This window comes from Carassius carassius, chromosome 45, assembly GCF_963082965.1.
Source record: "Carassius carassius chromosome 45, fCarCar2.1, whole genome shotgun sequence".
In the NCBI taxonomy this organism is placed as follows: Eukaryota; Metazoa; Chordata; class Actinopteri; order Cypriniformes; family Cyprinidae; genus Carassius; species Carassius carassius.
The window spans coordinates 9917486-9939812 of record NC_081799.1 but is presented as its reverse complement, the minus strand read 5'-3'; the positions used below and the strand labels follow the sequence as shown (position 1 = coordinate 9939812).

The 22327-nt window shown below is 36.8% G+C and overlaps 1 protein-coding gene across 1 annotated transcript; it reads right to left on the bottom strand.

Moving 5' to 3' along the window:
* Positions 1–315: 315 nt before the first annotated feature.
* LOC132127449 (V-type proton ATPase subunit B, brain isoform-like) lies at positions 316–14097 on the bottom strand. The gene is made up of 14 exons (XM_059539329.1): positions 13896–14097; positions 11633–11688; positions 11174–11272; positions 10981–11074; positions 10819–10896; positions 10571–10710; positions 6290–6391; positions 6118–6215; positions 5878–6001; positions 5195–5345; positions 5019–5101; positions 4814–4918; positions 3195–3324; positions 316–1382 (listed from the first exon to the last, which is right to left on the bottom strand). Exons 1-14 carry the CDS (start codon positions 14026–14028, stop codon positions 1246–1248), a joined length of 1530 nt encoding a protein of 509 aa, XP_059395312.1. The 5' UTR covers positions 14029–14097; the 3' UTR covers positions 316–1245.
* Between the last annotated feature and the right edge of the window lie 8230 nt (positions 14098–22327).

Genomic DNA, 22327 nt, shown 5'->3' with positions numbered 1-22327 from the left:
AATGAGAAACAAGAGACCGAAAAATGCAGAGGAGCTGAAGGCCACTGTCAAAGAAACCTGGCCTTCTATACCACCTCAGCAGTGCCACAAACTGATCACCCCCATGCCACGCCAAATTGAGGCAGTAATTAAAACAAAAAGGAACCCCTACCAAGTATTGAGTACATGTACAATAAATTAACATACTTTCCAGAAGGCCAACAATTCACTAAAAAAATTTGTTTTTATTGGTCTTATGAAGTATTCTAATTTGATATGGTGAATTTGTGAACAAAATCATCACAATTAAAAGAACCAAATACATAAACTACTTCAGTCTGTGTGCACTGAATTTATTTAATACACGAGTTTCACAATTTGAGTTGAATTTCTGAAGTAAATTAACTTTTCCACTACATTCTAATTTGAGATGCACCTGTATATTTGATTACTATCAGCACGATAATTAATTTATAACACATCAAGGTTTTTTATTTTTATTTTTTTTAATGAAGCCAGTGTTCACATACATTTTTAATATAGCATTCATGCATTAGGACAACAATCACTTCATTATGAATTCACTTGATATCACATACTTTAACACTGTACATATATTCATGGCACCAAAATAAATTATAATAAACATATTGCTTATACAAACAAATTACACACTTTTATACAAATTGTAAAATAAATAACAGTACACAACAAAAGATAAATCTGTTCAGTGTTTGCTTTTCTATTCCTTTGTAATTCATTCTATGTACATGTGGCTCCTTTTTTATACTTCATGTTAAATATGTACTTTTATAGATAGTGTATTCATTCTTACGATAAAATATTCATAGAATGCATTAAGCCATTATACATTTAACTTGGCACTTCTGAAACACAGGCTGCTTTGTAGTAGATTTGTCAGTTACTCTAAAATGTTGCCAGCAAAGAGAAATATTGTCCTTTCCTGCACTGTTCAGAACACAATTTGACCCACTGAGCTACACACGTACACACACACACACACACACACACAAATTACACACTGCAGTGTAACAACAATATTCATATAATGCTTTACTATTCAGCAACACTTACATAATAAATAAATAAATACCAAGAGCAGCAATGAAAAAAACGTAGTATTCCATCAATGTAGACTCTGTGTACTTGATCTGAGCAGAGAAGAGCGAGTAACATCTAGAAGTGTAGAGGACAGATTCACAGCTAGTTGAGAGACAAAATTAATGAACGTAGAAGGAAGCAATACTAATGTTTGGAGTCTCGGGGGTAAAACTCAGCCAGAGTGCTCTGAGGAATCCTCTTCAGCATCTCCTTGGGGAAGATTCTCAACAGCTGCCAGCCAATGTCCAGTGTTTCAAACACAGTTCGGTTCTCATATGCACCTGTGGCACAAAACATGTTAGGCTCATTCTGAAGTTATATAATAGTGCAGCCCATTGCCATTCACACAATTATATATATATATATATATATATATATATATACATATAACTACATATTAGATATCAATCTCATGCCATCAAAGATGGAAGGGAGTTGTTTCTTGGAGAAATATAAAGGGGTCATGTGACGTTGCTAAAAAGAACATTATTTTGTGTATTTGGTGTAATGCAATGTGTTAATGCGGTTTAATGCTTAAAAACACATTATTTTCCATATAATGTACATTATTTTTTCTCCTCTATGCCCTGCCTTTCTGAAATGTGACTTTTTTTTCTCACAAATCTCACCGTTCTAAAAAAGCGAGGTGTGCTCTGATTGGCCAGCTTTCCCGTGCGTTGAGATTTGCCGAATGCCTCAAGGGTGTGACGGAAATGTTATGCCCCTTCGGTCATGCTTTCTTCCAGCAGGACGAGACTCAGTCCAGCTGCTCTGCTCATAAACATCCCATCATCGGTTCTCTTTAGTGGTTCAGTTAGGAGTAACTGAATAACTCAGGATATTGGTTTTGTTTCACGTCAGAGGGAGTGTCAGGCATGTTTAATACCAAATAAATTTATTTGTGGATTAGTGCGTACTGGAGACGTGAAACGTTTCAAATGATTCAGTTTGATTTGGTGAACTGGTTCACTAAGATCATCCAATTAAATAGAATGATTTATTTGCGATCCAGACATCAATAGACGAGACAAAACCAACAAAACCCATTACAAATTAGGCATTTGTTGCATCCAGTGGGGACATAATTACTGATTATAATGACTTATACTGTCTTTTTATGAGTTGTGTTGTGTAAAAATAAAACCATGTCTGCATTTTTCATCAGAGAAACAACAAGCCTACTCTACACTGCTCCAAACTCACAACATGGCACCGGCAAAAACAGCGAGAATAAAAGTTACACCCTTTTTCTTTGCATAAACATTTGGGGCGGTGTTACACAAATCTTCCCACATCATGATGTAGACATGTGGGGCCATGTTAGAATGAGCCGTTTTAGGAGGGCATGGACGAGTCTTAACTTTTATAAAGAATATCTCTTTGGATTTGAGACTTTAGTCTTTGCAAGTTTACATATCTTCTTGAGCTTGTAACACTCCAAAGAGAAAGGGAAATTTTTAAATCGCATCATATGACCCTTTTAACATTACATCACTTGCTCACCAATGCAGTGAATCATTGCCATCAGAATGAGAGTCCAAACAGCTGATAAAAACAACAAGAAATCCACACGACTCTAGTTCATCAATTGATGTCTTTTTGTTTCTTAAAAACGCACTGCTTTCCACTTCACAAAACATGAATTGATGGACTGGACTCATGTGGATTACTTGTGGATTGTGAGGTTTTTATCAGCTGTTTGAACTTTCATTCTGACTGCACCCAATCAACTGCAGAGCATCCGATGAGGAACAAGAGATGTAATGCTAAATTTCTCCAAATCTGTTCCCATGAAGAAATAAACTCACCTACATTTTGGATTGCCTTTACAAAATTTTTAAACATTTAATTTATTTTCCTTTTCCTATCCAGATTTCCTTCTTACTAAACGTCCTTGCATGCCAAACTTAAATAACGAGAACTGATATTGCACAGAGAAAAATAAAGGTGTTTTTTTTCTTTTTTAATAAAGCTTTGTTTTGTGCTTATTTGAGGGCAGCTGAATAGATGCGTTAATTTTTTTTTTTGGAAGGGCCTTAAGACAATATTTTTTTGGTATCATTCCACAGGTGAACTCTTATTGCTATACTTACCCTGGGAAATAAAATTCTTCTCAAATTTCTGTAAGAACTCCAGGTACAACAAGTCATCTGATGTCAGTGCTTCTTCCCCAACCACGGCCTTCATTGCCTGCACATCTTTCCCGATGGCATAGCAAGCATACTGCAAAAGATTAGAAATAATTTAAAATCCAATTTAAATCTCTACACAAAATGTGCTCAAAACATTTTATCTTACCAATAAGAGTTCTCCTACATAGCAGTAAAAGGTTTTAGCTAAGAGTTTTTTCTTAAAAACCTATTCACAAAGCTGCTGAGACAAACTTTTACTAAAGAATAGACAGCAGTCTTAAGCTAAGAGTAAGGGCGGTGTTGACCTCGTTGCCAGCATGCTAACTATGCACACAGTGCTTGGCTGATTCATAGAAAATATTCATAGAAATATTGTAGAGCGCAATATTATGTTGCCATATTCAAATAAAGATTTTAAAATAAAAATGTTAATTGCCACATTCAAATAAAGACTTTAAAATGCAGGCTAAGTGTCACTAATTAAACAAGTATGCTATATATTCAACTAATTGTCAGCCTCTTATGTGTATGCTTCTAATAAACAATTATTCAGTATGCGTTAGGGCTGCCCTTGACTAAATATTTTTTGGTCGACTAGAAGTCATTCATTTTAAGCATTACTTGACTATTAGTCGCACTTTTATTAATAAACCATATAAATCATAATAATGAGCCTTTAATTGCCTACATAGCCTAATAAGTGCTCAAGCGAATGCAATAAAGGCTTTCCCCATTGCATCGGCAAATATAATCATTATGAATTTGTTAGGGAAAAACAGCATGTACACTGCATTAACATTTTAATTTATTTTAACGTCATAATTTGTTACACTAGTGTCTGCGACAGTGACTCATCTCTGAGAAAATCTGAGAATATTTGTATATTTCATTTAAAAGTTTCATTCTTTAATTATAGGCATTTATGGTATAAGTGCTACATTTTCCTATCAATCCATGTTCATATTTACAGCAAACAATGTGCTGTCACTTTAATTCAAACTCACTTAAACTCGGTGCAGAAATGATCTCTGCATTGCTACAGACACACCACTCATGGAACGCACTGCCGGACCGCAACCATGTGCAGTGTGAACACACTGCAACACAGATTATGTGTGAACCTGGCATATGTGTGTGCATTTTAAGTGTGCATGGAGAGCGAATGGTTAAACACTGGCAAGAATTAAAAAGAAATTTAAATTACGTCTCGCAAAAGGTTTTCAGATTTCTTTAGAAGTTATTTAATGAAGAAATATGAATTGTACCTCACCTTCAGCATTATAATTATTTCACCTGCACCAGACAGAGACTGAGACCGTGCCACGGCACGTCAGAAGCGTCATCAGTTTGAGATCGGTTTATGAGATCGACCTTTATAGAGACCACCGATCAAAGATCCCAAAGCAATTATCGGCCGATAGTGATTGGTAGCCGATCAATAAAGGGACTAGTAATTATGCATTATTTATTTCTATTATAATAGTAAGAACATGTATATGTAACAATGACACCTTAAAATAAAGTGTTACCAAAAATATTTTAGACATAATTAGCTGATCTAAAATGATGTCCATACTTACCAGCTGATTAGAGACGTCTGAGTGGTCTTTGCGTGTCATTCCTTCACCAATGGCTGACTTCATCAATCGAGACAAAGAAGGTAGTACATTGATGGGAGGATAGATCTGTATAGAAATATCAACAGTTGCTATTTAACAGCATAAAGGATTGAATAATATTCTAAAAAATATATTTTCATCCAGTGAGCTTGATTCCGTTACTCGCCTGTCTGTTATGAAGCTGCCTGTCCACATAAATTTGACCCTCTGTGATGTAGCCAGTTAAATCGGGAATAGGATGTGTAATATCTGTGGACATGAGATTAAATTAAGCAAGTAAACCATTTATGATGATTAAAGTATTAAAAGAGGAGTAGGAACAAGTACTGTAGGTTTGCTAACCATCATTGGGCATAGTGAGGATTGGGATTTGGGTGATGGAGCCATTGCGTCCCTCCACACGTCCAGCCCTCTCGTATATTGTTGCCAGATCAGTGTACATGTAACCTGGGAAACCACGTCGACCAGGAACCTCTTCTCTAGCTGCTGAGACCTTCAAGATGATAGGGATTAATGCAAAGTCAGGAGTAGCATGTTTAGCCTTGATGCTAATGGCTGTAAGTATAAATTCACTAGGGATGCCAAATCGATTAATTGCAACCAAAATAAAAGTTTATGTAACGTGTGTGTGCTGTATATATTTATATGCATATATAAATACACACACACACACACACATGCATTTAAGAAATATGTTATGTATATTTTAGTGTTGTCATATGATTAATCGTGATTAATCTAATCCGAAATAAGTTTTTGTTTACATAATATACAGTATGTGTGTGCACGGTGTACATTTATTATGGATATATAAATAAACATACGCATGTATGTTTAAGAAAAATATGTTATTTTTATATATTAAATATATTGATATATGATATAATTTATAGGAATATAAATATACACAAATATTTTCAAGATATATGCTATATGTGTTTGTCTTTATATATACAGAATAAATATACAGAATAAACACACATATATAGACACATATAGACAGCCCAAAAATGAACACATTGTACCTCTCGTAAAGCCTCGGCATAAGAGCTCATGTCAGTCAATATGACCAGCACGTGTTTCTCACACTGGTAAGCCAGAAACTCAGCTGAGGTAAGTGCAAGGCGAGGAGTAATGATGCGTTCAATCCTGCAACAGGACATCAAACATTTTAGTCCAAGTCACATTAAAATATTTTATAAATAAAATATATATTTTTGGGTGAAATGCCTTAAACATTCAAGAATATTTGAGAGGATACTGACGTGGGATCATTGGCCAAATTTAAAAAGAGGCACACATTGTCCATGGACCCATTCTCTTCGAAATCAGACTTAAAAAATCTTGCAGTCTCCATGTTGACCTAAAGACACAAGTAACTTCATTATGATTTCCCATTGGTGTGGATGTAGACTTTTAATCAGAAGTGCTCCTCACCCCCATGGCAGCAAACACAATGGCAAAGTTCTCCTCACTATAATCCATAACATCTTTGGACTTCTTCACCAATCCCGCCTGACGACAGATCTGTGCAGCAATCTGAACAACACAGTTACATTACAGTGAGAAAAAAAAAAAAAAAACCTTCCAATATTGCTTCTATTGTTCTCATTTATAAGTAGCTTTGTATAAAAGAATCTGCTAAATGATTAAATGTAAATGTCAGTTGTTAGGTAGACTGAGACAATCGAAGGTCAAATATTATTTACATATTTAGTAATACAAAGCACAACGTATTGCATATAAATTACTGCGAGAGTTTTGCAATGATTGGAGTGATTGGAGATGAGCGACACCTGTTCGACCCACCGGTCTCGAGTCCCACGGAGGAGATGGAAGGATATAAAATTGGAGCGACGACAGTGAAGGACGAGAGAGGACCAGGCCTGGGTTTTAGTTTGTTTTGATTTTTATTTGTGCACGTCAGTCGTCCATGAGGGGCTGACGCGCTGTTTTGTGTTTATTTTGTTTATTAAAATCTCATTTGATTGTCCGCCGGTTCCCGCCTCCTTCTTCCCGATGATTATGAAGGTTTTATTCATTAAAATAGGTAGCAACTTAAAGGAGACAGTGCTGTTTAGAGACGCAAAGAGGTAGCCTAATTCACACAAGCTCTCTCTCTCTCTGTGTGTGTGTGTGTGTCTCTGTCTCTCTCGCTCTCTTCATAACAACTTCATTAATAACTGCATTAGAATGCGATCAACGGCTCAAGCCTCCATTACCAGCTTTAAAATTATGTTTTGGTACTAGCAAAAGAGGCATTGGATGGGATGCGGAAGAAATAATCCTACTCACAATAGCGATTTAGGTACAAAAACTGTATGAATCCCTTTAAATGTATCATCTGATGAATGTCTTGAGGTGTGGTAACCGTAGTATAAGCAGACCTCCGAGCCATTGACGGTTCGCGTCGTGGCTGCATCACCACCTCGGTTGTGCATTATTTTTCTAATAATTCAATGGCCCGTCATCAATTATTCCTTACTTAAACACTTCTACTTCTGTATATAGTGCATCATTATTTAATGTTCTTTTTTTATTGCAACCAACGGCTCTGTCCCCCGCTCACCCCTCCCTTTAGAGAAGCTACGGTGGCCAATTCAGGACTAAGATGTCGTCGATAAGAGAGCAATGAGATTTCTTTACAAAGGTAAATTAAGAAATTATATTTACTTAATTATTCAATTAATCAATTTTATTGCAAATGTTAATGCACTTGTTTATCATTCTGTCAATGTGACACAACAAAGTGACAATTTGTTTGTTTAGGGCTACTGTACAAACATGGTGGAGACTTCCAGGTAAGGGAACCTTTGTATGTACTGTAGATATAAATTGCTCAAGCTAAGGTAATAAAAACATAAGTTCATATGTTATATTGCATTTCTGTTGACAGATCCTCCTAAGAATTACAGACTGCAGCTTTAAAGGGTTAGTTCACCCAGATATGGGATAGAAAATTATGTAATTAATAACTTACCCTCATGTTGTTCCAAACCCGTAAGACCTCCGTTTATCTTTGGAACACAGTTTAAGATATTTTAGATTTAGTCCGAGAGCTCTCAGTCCCTCCATTGAAGCTGTGTGTACGGTATACTGTCCATGTCCAGAAAGGTAAGAAAAACATCATCAAAGTAGTCCATGTGACATCAGAACTCTCTAATACGCATTAATCCACAAATGACTTAAGCTGTTAACTTTTTTAATGTGGCTAACACTCCCTCTGAGTTCAAACAAACCAATATCCCGGAGTAATGCATGTACTCAAACAGTACACTGACTGAACTGCTGTGAAGAGAGAACTGAAGATGAACACCGAGCCGTTTAAAACGATTCAGTTCGATTTGGTGAACTGAATGATTCGTTCACGCACCGGCTATCCAGACTGCTTTGTTTTGAACTCTCTCACACAAAAGACACGGAAGAGAAGACAATGCTGAATAAAGTCGTCGTTTTTGCTATTTTTGGACCAAAAAGTTTTTCCGATGCTTCAAAAAATTCTTACTGACCCTCTGATGTCACATGGACTACTTTGATGATGTTTTTCTTACCTTTCTGGACATGAACAGTATACCGTACTCACAGCTTCAATGGAGGGACTGAGAGCTCTCGGACTAAATCTAAAATATCTTAAACTGTGTTCCAAAGATAAACGGAGGTCTTACGGGTTTGAAACAACATGAGGGTAAGTTATTAATTACATAATTTTGCTATCTGGGTGAACTAACCCTTTAAGGTTATATTCCATCTCTGTGTTATTCCTATATACAAACCTGATTCCAAAAAACCTTTAGTGACTACTTCACTATATATTTCACTGTTCACAATAGAATATAGATAACATATCAAATGTTGAAAGTGAGACATTTTGAAATGTAATGCCAAATATTAGCTCATTTTGGATTTCATGAGAGCTACACATTCCTAAAAAAGTTGGGACAGGTAGCAATAAGTTAAATGTACATATAAGGAACAGCTGGAGGACCAATTTGCAACTTTATTCAATTGGCAACATAGTTGTTTATAAAAAAAGAGCCTTTCAGAGTGGCAGTGTCTCTCAGAAATCAAGATGGGCAGAGGAACACCAATTCCCCCAATGCTGTGGTGGAGCAATATCAGAAAGGAGTTTCTCAGAGAAAAACTGCAAAGAGTTTGAAGTTATCATCCAAAGATTTAAAGAATCTGAAACAATCTCAAGGGTCAAGGCCGGAAAACCACACTGGATGACCGTGATCTTCGGGCCCTTAGACGGCACTGCATCACATACAGGAATGCTACTGTAAAGGAAATCACAACATGGGCTCAGGAATACTTCCTGAAAACATTGTCATTGAACAAAATCCACTGTGCCATTTGCCATTGCCGGCTAAAACTCTATAGGTCAAAAAAGAAGCCATATCTAAACATGATCCAGAAGCGCAGGTGTTTTCTCTGGGCCAAGGCTCATTTAAAATGGACTGTGGCAAAGTGGAAAACTGTTCTGTGGTCAGGCGAATCAAAATTTGAAGTTCTTTTTGTAAAACTGGGACGCCATGTCATCTGGACTAAAGAGGACAAGGACAACCCAAGTTATTATCAGCACTCAGTTCAGAAGCCTGCATCTCTGATGGTATGGGGTTGCATGAGTGCGTGTGGCATGGGCAGCTTACACATCTGGAAAGGCACCATCAATGCTGAAAGGTAAATCCAAGTTTTAGAACAACATATGCTCTCATCCAGACGCCGTCTGTTTCAGGAAAGACCTTGCATTTTCCAACATGACAATGCTAGACCACATACTGCATAAATTACAACATCATGGTTGCGTAGAAGAAGGATCCGGGTACTGAAATGGCCAGCCTGGAGTCCAGATCTTTCACCCATAGAAAACATTTGGTGCATCATAAAGAGGAAGATGCAACAAAGAAGACCTAAGACAGTTGAGTAACTAGAACCCTGTATTAGACAAGAACGGGACAACATTCCTATTCCTAAACTTGAGCAACTTGTCTCCTCAGTCCCCAGATGTTTGCAGACTGTTATAAAAAGTAGAGGGGATGCCACACAGTGGTAAACATGGCCTTGTCCCAACTTTTTGAGATGCGTTGATGCCATGAAATTTAAAATAAACTTATTTTTGCCTTAAAATGATACATTTTCTCAGTTTAAATATTTGATATGTCATCTATGTTGTATTCTGAATAAAATATTGAAATTTGAAACTTCCACATCATTGCATTCTGTTTTTATTCACAATTTGCACAGTGTCCCAACTTTTTTGGAATCGGGTTTGTATGTCTGCACTTTCTTCTGCACTGGAATTTTCAGCATCATTACTCCAGTCTACAGTGTTACATGATTTTTCAGAAATGATTTTATTATGCTGACTTGCTGCTCAAGAAACACTCTTTATTACTATCAATTATGAAAACAGTTGCACTCACTGTGTGATAATTTTGTGGAATATTTCAGAATTCTTTCATTAATAGTAGGTTCAAAATAACAGAATTTATTTGAAACAAATTCAACAATTTGAAACAAAGTATAATTAAAAAGTGATATAAATGTCTTTACTGTCACTTTTGATTAATTTAATGCATCGTTACTGAATAAAGGTAAAAGTTTCATTCAAAATATCCAATGTGTGTGTCTCTCTTCAGGCAGAATCATCTTTTATATAATCATGCTTAAAAAAAAAAATAGAATAAAACATTTAAAAAACAACAACAGCAGTCTCACCTCATTGTGGGGTAGACCAGCTGCAGAAAAAATGGGAATTTTTTGGCCTCTTGCAATACTGTTCATTCCATCAATGGCAGAGATGCCAGTCTGGATCATTTCCTCAGGATAAATACGACACTGAGGATTAATCGGCTGACCTACAGGAAGCAGGAGGAAATTGGATGGTACACATATCATCATACCCAAAAATGCCACTGATGACTTTTTGTGAGTGTCATAATTTATGTGGCCTCAGTGACATGTACCATTAATGTCTAAGTAGTCCTCTGCCAGCACCACAGGTCCTCGATCAATTGGCTTTCCTGAGCCGTTGAAGACCCGACCTATAACAGACTTCTAGTTTTACCAATTACACATGATAAAAAAAATATCACATGACTTCAGCATGTCTCCTTTTTTCTTCTTACCCAGCATATCCTCAGACACAGGTATGCGCAAAATGTCCCCTGTGAATTCACATGAAGTTTTTTTGGCATCGATACCAGATGTTCCCTCAAACACCTAAAAATGAAATAATAAGGGATGATACTGATCAGATTTCTGCAATGGAATTTTTTTTTTTTTTAAACATAGGTATTTCAGAAGGTCTCGTTCCCTGACCTGTACCACAGCTTTGGAGCCTGTGACCTCCAGCACTTGTCCGCTCCTCTTGGTGCCATCAGGCAGAGTCAGATGAACAATCTCAGCAAACCTGGGGAACTGAACCACATGTTACTAAACAACCAGTTAACATTACATCAATAACTTTAGTGTAATCCAGTACTTTCCAAACAAATGAGATGATTGTCTTCACTTCTGCATTCATGGTTATAAAGACAATAATGCAAATCTCTGTAATGGTACATCTGTGCAGCTGTAACTAGATGTGTTATTGAGTAGAAGCGGCCAAGTCATCATTACCATTTACGTGAAAATATTTTATATTGACTTTTATTTTGTATTTTATACTCAATAAGCAAGCTGACAGCTGTGGTGCCACATTTGGATGCCTAATGTTTCTAAAACACAATAAAAATTAGACATGTAACAACAGTGATAAATAATATAGAAATACAATACCTTCACTTGATCCAAAATCACCAGGGGTCCATTAACACCAGCAACGGTTTTATATGCTTTACATACCATAAAAAAAATCACTGTCAATTACAAACACAACTAAGTCTTTAATGTTTTTTTTTTTTTTAAAGATCAGTAAGCACTGTATTAAGAGAAATAAATACAGTAAAATATAAAGCACATATCACCTGATAAAATGACATCATGTTATGCTCAAAGTGTCTTAAAAAGAAAAATAAAGAAAAAGAATGAGAATGTCATAACATACAAAAACATGAATCCTAAAAGGAAATAAATAACAGAGATGCTCATAATCAGTAAATAAAAAGATATGCCTTACAAATGTGTTATTCCTAACAATTTATTTATTTGCTTAAGTTTAAGAAATTAGTCTACCGTATTTTCCGGACTATAAGTCGCACTTTTTTTTCATAGTTTGGTGGGTCCTGCGACTTATAGTCAGGTGTGACTTATTTATCAAAATTAATTTGACATGAACCGAGAGAAATGAACCAAGAGACATGAACCAAGAGAAAACATTTCCGTCTACAGCCTTGAGAGGGTGCTCTATACTGCCAGAGATGCTGCTCAGTGCTCTTGTAGTCTACACTAAGCAGCATATAGCGCCCTCTCACGGCTGTAGACGGTAATGTTTCTCTTGGTTCTTGGTTCTAAATAAATGCGACTTATAGTCCGGTGTGACTTATATATGTTTTTTTTCCTCATCATGACGTATTTTTGGACTGATGCGACTTATACTCGGGTGCAACTTATAGTCCGAAAAATACGGTAGGTATTTTTTTACTAAAAATTATATTTGAGAATTAACCAGTTTAAATATCAAATCTGTTAAAGCTCCTTGCATGTTGTGATGCCATCAGTTCAGCCGATGATGGGGCCATCTATGGCAAGCCAATTTAACATTAGTCCTTTTAATTAATCTGTATATTTTGTTACTACTATTTACTTTTAATTCTAGTAAAACAACAACACCACAAGTATTAACCAGGATCCTACGATCGATTACATTTTACCAATACGATATCAATACTGGTTATCGATACCGGTACTTATCGATACTGTTATTGATACTATGTGGTGCTAAAAGATACAATGTGAAATGTTGTTGAAAATTTCAAGTTATTTTATTACTGCTGAACTTTATCAACTGTATTAAAGTTCTTCAGTAAAGAACAATGAGTGATTTTTTTCTCTTTGTGTTTTATTTTATTAATTTTAAAGAAACAGTTTAGCCAAAAATGAAAATTGTCATCATTTACTCACTATCAAGTTGTTTTAAACCTGAATGAGTTTCTTTCTTCTGTTGAACATATCGTTATTTTTAAAAATGTGGGGAACCAAACAGCTGCTGGCCCCCATTGACTTCCATATTTTTTTCCTACTATCAAAGTCAGTGTGGACCAGCAACTGTTTGGTTACCCACATTCTTCAAAACATCTTCTTTTATGTTCAGAAAGAAATGAACACAAGTTTTGGTACAACATGACAGTGACTAACTAAATAATAATAAATAAATATATATATATATATATATATATATATATATATATATATTTTTTTTTTTTTTTTTTTTTTTTTTTGGTGAGCTATCCCTTTAATGACAATCAGCAGCATGTTTAGTACTGTTGCTTTAAGAGCGGCATGCATCTGTTTTTCTCTCAACTGTTTAATTTCAAATTAGACATAATTAACTGTGTTTATATGTAAACTGTATGTGTTTATGTGTTTTAACCATATTAGTACAATCAGGTGACAAACACATGTCAGAACAGCACACAAATGAAATGTTAAACCAGCATGACTTTAAAGCACACGCAAATAATGTACTTTTGTGATTGCGAACAAGTGCAGTGTCTGGTTAGTGCAACTCTACCACTGAATTAACATTTGACGTGAGTGTCTCTCGAGTTGCAATTGGACATGAGCCAGGAGACATGGTAGAGTGCATTGCTTGAGGTATGTTGTGTTTTTTTTTTTAGTAAATCAGTTTTATTATATAGTGTTGTAACATCTCATTAAATAGTATTTCTTTGCTGCTTCCAGTAGTAATATATATATATATATATATACATGACGTATATATATATACAGTAACATGATGATGATGATGATGATGATTAGCAGATGCAGTGTAAATACAGAGCGCGTCATTCATTCGTTGCGACATACACACATCATTTGATGGCTACATGGATGGGTTTCTGTTTGTACGGGCCCTTCATAGTCAGCACTGGTCACTCACTTAATCTCGGCTGAGAAATGTAGTCACGAGTCACGGCGAGGACATTTTCCCGAACGGCGACGTGTTTGCTCCCGGTAACAGCAGACGATATTTCACTCACGGCTCCGCTCACCATTCCTCTAAGAGCCTTCATGATGATTATACTACACAAAAATCACAACTGTAAGCTAAGCGTGAGAACACGGCTGAACATGCGCATTAGTGTTTATGTGGTTCTCCCCCTCCCCTTTTCAAAATCGACGCAGTGAACAATGGCGCCCTCTAGAGGTGTCACTAGAGACAGAATAATGCTTTATTATATTCATATTATTAGAATAACAACGTGAGTAAAAATATGTTCATTTCAGAATTTAAGCGTATTTATGTTTCCACTTTGCTTGAATGATACCAGCTCTAAATAATCTTTGTGCATATCCCGATGATCATGTAGATAGATAGAAAGATAGATAGATAGCTAGATAGATCTCTTCAAAATTTGTTTAAATAATATATAATTATTATTTGTGCGATTATTGTACAATTATTAAAGAAGCAGTATTTATGACTGCATATTAATTTACAAATTAAAAATAAACTTCCATTTGTATTTTAACGAAAAAAATGTGGATATTAAAAAGTTATTTTTTTGTTGTTTGTCAACAACTGATTTTCTTGAATGTTTAATTGCAAATTCAACAAACAAATTTAGAATAAGTCCTAACATTTTTAAACAAAAAACAATTACTATTAATTGGCAAAACAAATATATTTAATCTTTCTTGTAACAATAACAATAATAATAATCAAATGTATTTCATATCTTTTTGGGTAAAAGTAGAAAAAAACAACAGCAAAGCAAACATATTTTATATAAAATAATCATATAAAAAGAGTAACCATCTACACATCCAATTTCATCACCTTTTTTTCCTTTTTTTTTCTTTGTCATTATATTTCTTGTCATTACAGCTTCTTGATGTTTAATAATTACCATCAACATCCAAATATCATAGAACAACCATACAATTTCCATATTTACTGTATTTACATCATCTTAACAAAACATCAATAATGGAAGCTCCTCACACACAAATATAGAATTTAGGTCTTGTTAAGAGGTTTTACCAAATCATCTTGTATGACTTGCATGACTTTAAAGCACACGCAAATAATGTACTTTTGTGATTGCGAACAAGTGCAGTGTCTGGTTAGTGCAACTCTACGACTGAATTAACATTTGACGTGAGTGTCTCTCGAGTTGCAATTGGACATGAGCCAGGAGACATGGTAGAGTGCATTGCTTGAGGTATGTTGTGTTTTTTTTTTTAGTAAATCAGTTTTATTATATAGTGTTGTAACATCTCATTAAATAGTATTTCTTTGCTGCTTCCAGTAGTAATATATATATATATATATATATATATATATATATATATATATATATATATATATATATTCCATTGTTACTGGTAACAAAAAAAAAATGTTGACATTAAATTCTATGGTGTTCTGTGGTTCAAATTAACTTAAACTAGTATGTATTCCAATTGTTTCTGGTAGGAACAACTTTTTAATTGGTAGTAGTACTCCTGTATATTACTTTGCAATAAATAATAATGGAAAAGAACTAGTAACATGATTATATATATTATTTAACGGACTACTCTAAATGTTAAAACGGCTTGCCACGAAGCCATCACGATGCAGATCGTGTATGTATAAACCTAAAACCTGCATCATGTTTATTTTTTTTTAACGACATATGTGATGAAAACCAAACCACTAAATTGATGTTAAGATCATGCAATTAGACGTAAACAATATGCAGTTGCAAGGAAAATATTCTGCAAGCTGACCCTGAATTCATCTGATTGCATATTTTGGATCAGGCGTAACGTTACAATATCAGAAATGCTACAAATTAGAAGCTAAATGTCTGCAGCTGAAAGTAACATGATGATGATGATGATGATGATGATGATTAGCAGATGCAGTGTAAATACAGAGCGCGTCATTCATTCGTTGCGACATACACACATCATTTGATGGCTACATGGATGGGTTTCTGTTTGTACGGGCCCTTCATAGTCAGCACTGGTCACTCACTTAATCTCGGCTGAGAAATGTAGTCACGAGTCACGGCGAGGACATTTTCCCGAACGGCGACGTGTTTGCTCCCGGTAACAGCAGACGATATTTCACTCACGGCTCCGCTCACCATTCCTCTAAGAGCCTTCATGATGATTATACTACACAAAAATCACAACTGTAAGCTAAGCGTGAGAACACGGCTGAACATGCGCATTAGTGTTTATGTGGTTCTCCCCCTCCCCTTTTCAAAATCGACGCAGTGAACAATGGCGCCCTCTAGAGGTGTCACTAGAGACAGAATAATGCTTTATTATATTCATATTATTAGAATAACAACGTGAGTAAAAATATGTTCATTTCAGAATTTAAGCGTATTTATGTTTCCACTTTGCTTGAATGATACCAGCTCTAAATAATCTTTGTGCATATCCCGATGATCATGTAGATAGATAGAAAGATAGATAGATAGCTAGATAGATCTCTTCAAAATTTGTTTAAATAATATATAATTATTATTTGTGCGATTATTGTACAATTATTAAAGAAGCAGTATTTATGACTGCATATTAATTTACAAATTAAAAATAAACTTCCATTTGTATTTTAACGAAAAAAATGTGGATATTAAAAAGTTATTTTGTTGTTGTTTGTCAACAACTGATTTTCTTGAATGTTTAATTGCAAATTCAACAAACAAATTTAGAATAAGTCCTAACATTTTTAAACAAAAAACAATTACTATTAATTGGCAAAACAAATATATTTAATCTTTCTTGTAACAATAACAATAATAATAATCAAATGTATTTCATATCTTTTTGGGTAAAAGTAGAAAAAAACAACAGCAAAGCAAACATATTTTATATAAAATAATCATATAAAAAGAGTAACCATCTACACATCCAATTTCATCACCTTTTTTTCCTTTTTTTTTCTTTGTCATTATATTTCTTGTCATTACAGCTTCTTGATGTTTAATAATTACCATCAACATCCAAATATCATAGAACAACCATACAATTTCCATATTTACTGTATTTACATCATCTTAACAAAACATCAATAATGGAAGCTCCTCACACACAAATATAGAATTGAGGTCTTGTTAAGAGATTTTACCAAATCATCTTGTATGACTGTGCATTATTAATCCTATACATAATATCCTTCTTTCACATTAAACCTACTGTATAATTACATTGATTGTTACATAATTACAAGGCAAAACATTTTGATTCCTGTAGGCTGTATTCCTGAGCATTTGCTTCAATGAGGTGAAGCTTGATGTTAATAATGAGACTTTCTGGCTCTGATTTCTTTTATTTTTCTTTCTTTCCTTAAAGAGAGGATTCTTTAAGGACAGAAAGAAAAATAAAAGAAATCAGAGCCAGAAAGTCTCATTATTAACATCAAGCTTCACCTCATTGAAGCAAATGGATGGATTCATTAAGAAAAATGGAGGGGTTGATATCACCTAATCTCATTGGAGAACTCTTTCTCATGTTGATTCCAGTTACATTTGAAGATGATAAGCCATACAGTATAATGATCAGAAGTATCATGATGAGCAGTAAACATCCAACAATGGTTCCTGTGATGACCCCCGCTCTGTTAGGAGCTTTGGAAGATTGAGAAAACAATTATGGGAATTCAGTTAGCATAAAATCACCACAGAGTGTGTCTATATGCTTCACTTACGCTTCGGAGCTTGACGGTGAAGCCGACAGCTCTCTTTCCCAACAGCATTGGAAACTGCACAGGAATAGACACCGGAGTGGCTTACGGAGTGATTACTGATCAGAAGTTTTCCTGTGACGGAGTCTAAAGGTATGAAAAAAAAAAAAAACATTATTTCAATTATTTAGAAATGTCAGTCGTCCATAAATCTATAGGTTTTTATATATATTTATTTTTCTCATATGTAGAAATAGAAATGTTATTATAATGCATAATCTGTGAAAGTATAATGTGCTTTATTATATTTCAATATTATATTATTTATATAACACTAAATGGCTTAAATGACACAAATATTTTATTAAACAAATTCTATTTATAATTTTTTTTATTTGTTTTTGTTTGTTCATTTTTTATTATTTTATTTTAAATAGGTGCTAATTAACTAGGTTAATTAGTTCCTTTCAATGCATTTCCAAAAATTTTCTCCACTAGACATAATTCAAATAAATTGTTCTTTAATGCATGATATATTATATCATAGGCTCAACATTCTTTTACAAAAGCCATAATTTAGAAATTAAAACATCACTAGGGAATCACTGCAGAAGAAGCATGTCATTATAACACTTTACCAGCAGAGGTAGCACTTTGAATGGCATCTGGAGGAATGGGGTCTCCACTCTCTCTCCTCCATGAATACAGCAGAGGTGCAGTGCGTTCATCTGACCTGCAGCAGAGAGATGCTGCTTCACCACCATTGACCCAAAACTTGGGCACAGACGGCCTCACTGCCACAAAGAGAGGCCAAACAATTTTTGCATTCACAATCAACTCAATACTTCAGCACAATCTGTGTGAAAGTGAAAGTAGTCCTTTCACTGCCACAAAGAGAGTCCAACAACTGTTACAATTCACCCATACAAATTCAAGACTGTTTATATATTGCATTGTGCAATTTTATAGGAAGCAAAAATAACTTCTGAGAAGTGGTACACAGCTATTATCTTCAAGGTCCTCTCTTTATAATAAACCTTTCAGAGGAAAAATCATTTTCAAACTGTTTGGCCCTTTTTAACAGCTCTGAGTTTGCCTGAGCACATCTCCATTTCTATTGGTCAAATGAACTGACAGCCCCGCTCCCACTCACACTCCATTGGTTGAGCCCCTTTGTTGCCGTAACATTTTGCTTTGATAGTACAGTAGAACAGTGGTGTACTTAAATGTTGTCTTTGCATATTAAACGGGGAAAGAGGAAAGTATTGCCATATCAAAATCTGAAAGGAAGTTAAAGATCCCTCATGGAAACATGCATTTGTTTATTATCATGTTATTTTACAAGTATTTACCCGTAGTAGCTAATGATTCAGAATCTCACACATTCACAGAAAACAGCTTACTTCCATGTTGCAAAATAAGGTTGCTAAAAAGACTGGATATACAGTATATGTGAAATTACCCATCACAATCGCCTATGTCTGCTTGGCTTGACGTGTAGGTGCAGTCTAGAGTAAGTTCAAGTTCAAGTCTGCTTTATTGTCAATTTCCACATGTACAGTACATACATACAGAGAATCGAAATTGTGTTACTCTCAGACCCCCGGTGCATACAGATAACATTAACCTAAAAATCTAGATCAAATATAAAATGTAGATACAACTATACAATAAGGGAATGTAAAAAAGGCATACAATAAAATTAAAAATAAAGTTAAATAAAGCAGCGCAAGGTAAATGACAGACATAGTGCAAATCAATGAAGTGAACAACAGTGCAGATAAAAGATTTTTAGTGCAAAAAAAATCCCTTATTAAAAATCCCTTATTAAGTCTGATTAAAGTGACAAGTGACAAAGGGCTCAAGAGGTAGTGGAATGACGTCAGTTACATGCTGAATGAGGTAGTGAGCAGACCAATGCTGCACAAAGTGACTAGTGCATGCCATCATATAATTAGTGTGTGTGTGTGGGGGGAGGGGGGGGGGGGTCATAGTTCAGTGGTGCCTGGGGCAGAAGAGGGGAGGGGGAGCAAGTTCGGGAGGGAGTTCAGCTTCCTGACAGCCTGGTGGATGAAGCTGTCATTCAGTCTGCTGGTCCTGGTCCTGGTCTGAAGACTCTGCAGTCTCCTCCCTGATGGTAGCAGACTGAAGAAGCTGTATGATGGGTGAGTGGGATCACCTGAGATGAAGAGGGCCTTGCGTGTGAGACGGGTTCCATAAATGTCCTGGAGGGAGGGAAGAGAGACACCAATGATCTTCTCAGCTGCTCTCACTATGCGTTGCAGAGTCTTTCGGCAGGACGCATTGCAGGCGCCATACCACACAGTGATGCAACTCGACAGGATGCTCTCGATGGTGCCTCTGTAGAAGGTGTACATGATGGGGGCCGGGGCTCTGGCTCTCCTCAGTTTGCAGAGGAAGTAGAGACGCTGTTGTGATTTCTTGGCCAGTGCTGCGGTGTTTTCAGTCCAGGAGAGGTCCTCTGTGATGTGCACACCCAGGAACTTGGTGCTGCTCACTCTCTCCACAGTCGCACCATTGATGGTCAGAGGAATGTGCTGAGTGTGTGCTCTCCTGAAGTCAACAACAGTCTCCTTTGTCTTCTCCACGTTCAGAGAGAGATTGTTGTTACTGCACCACTTGGCCAGGCGGCTCACCTCACTCCTGTAGTTTGTCTCATCTTTGTTGCTAATGAGACCCACAACAGTCGTGTCATCTGCAAACTTAATAAAGAGGTTGGTGTTGTGTGATGGTGTGCAGTCATGTGTCAGCAGAGTGAAGAGGAGGGGGCTCAGAACACATCCTTGGCGGGCCCCAGTGTTCAGTGTGATGGTGCTGGATGTGTTGCGGCCGACCCGTACTGCCTGAGGTCTTACAGTCAGAAAGTCCAACAGCCAGTTGCACAGCGAAGTGTTGAGCCCCAGCTGGACTAGTTTGTAGATGAGCTGTTGAGGGATGATTGTGTTAAATGCTGAACTGAAGTCTATGAACAGCATTCTGACATATGAGTCCTTTTTTTCCAGATGTGTGAGTGCTGAGTGGAGGGTAGTGGCGATGGCATCATCGGTCGACCGGTTGGACCGATATGCAAACTGGGCAGACTTAATGTGGTGCATGACTAGCCGTTCAAAGCACTTCATGAAGATGGGGGTAAGTGCAACAGGACGGTAGTCATTGAAGCAGGATGGAGATGGCTTCTTCGGAACTGGAATGATGGTGGTAGTTTTGAAACATGTGGGAACAACAGCCTGACTCAGTGAGATGATGAAAATGTCTGTGAAAACATCAGTGAGTTCTGCTGCACAGTCTTTCAGTACACGCCCAGGGATGTTTTCAGGACCCGGAGCTTTGCGTGCATTGATCCTGCTGAAGGATCTCCTCACGCTGTCTGAGGTCAGCGTCATCACCTGGTCGCCGGGAGGAGGTTGAGTCTTCTGTGCAGTGGTGCTGTTTTGTTGCGCAAAGCGAGCGAAGAAGGTGTTCAGCTCATTCAGCAGAGAGATGTTGTTGTCACAGGTCCGTGGTGGGGGCTTGTAGTTTGTAATGGTCTGTATCCCCTGCTACAGGTTCCTAGTGTCTCTGTTGTAGCTGAATTGATGAGCTATCCTACTGGAGTGCTATCTCTTAGCCTCTCTGATGGGACTGGTTGGCCCTAGCTGTTCTCAGGCCCACCTCATCTCCAGCTCTGAAGGCAACGTTCCGTGTCTTCAGGAGTCTGTAGACCTCCCCTGTCATCCATGGCTTCTGGTTGGCCCGGACAGTGATGGTTTTTGTGACCGTTACATCATCAATACACTTGTTGATGTAGACAATGACAGTCTCTGAGTACTCCTGGAGGTCAGTGGTGTTATTGCATGTGGCAGCCTGCTTAAACATGTCCCAGTCAGTTGTGTTGAAGCAGTCTTGAAGAACCTCTGATGATCCTTCTGGCCACACTTTAATCTGTTTGTAGACTGGTTTGGCGACTTTAATGAGCGGTCTGTATGCAGGCATTAGCATGACAGTGATGTGGTCTGAGGCTCCGAGGTGGGGGAGGGGGAGGGCTTTGTAAGCTCCTCTCTGTGTGGTGTAAACAAAGTCCAAAATGTTATTACCTCGTGTTGGAAAGTTAATGTGTTGGTTTATTTTTGGAAACACACTCTTTAGGTCAGCATGGTTGAAATCCCCAGCTATGATGAGAAAAGCATTGGGGTGTGCTGTCTGCTGCTCACTGATGTGCTGGTACAGTTCATTTAGTGTGTCGTTCCTGTTGCTGATGATGTTGAACGGGGGAATGTACACCGAAATGAGCAGTATAGCAGTATATTCCCTCGGCAGATAAACGGCCGGCACTTAATAATCATAAACTCCACCAGGGGTGAGCAGTGTTTGCAGATCACAACAGTATCGCGGCACCACGCGTCATTGATGTAAACACAAAGCCCGCCACCGCGGGTTTTTCCTCCCGCGACGAGAGCTCTGTCCACTCGATAGCACGTCAGCTGGTCAAGCTGAATAGCGATGTCTGGAACACTGTTGCAGAGCCATGTTTCCGTGAACACAAAAACACAACAGTCTCTTACAGTCCTCTGAGTTGAGTGTAGTAATCGAATGTAGTCCAGTTTATTGTCCAACGAGCGAACGTTAGCCAGTATGATGGTGGGGATAAATGGCTTGTGTGGGTTAGCCGTTAGCCTAGCCCGGATACC

Coding starts and splice junctions, on each gene's coding strand:
- LOC132127449 (XM_059539329.1), bottom strand. CDS start 14,028: ATGAAGGCTCTTAGAGGAATGGTGAGCGGAGCCGTGAGTGAAATATCG. Junction 11,689..13,895: donor CATTTCTCAGCCGAGATTAA/GTGAGTGACCAG, acceptor TGGTATGTAAAG/CATATAAAACCGTTGCTGGT. Junction 10,711..10,818: donor GGACTACTTAGACATTAATG/GTACATGTCACT, acceptor TGCTTCCTGTAG/GTCAGCCGATTAATCCTCAG.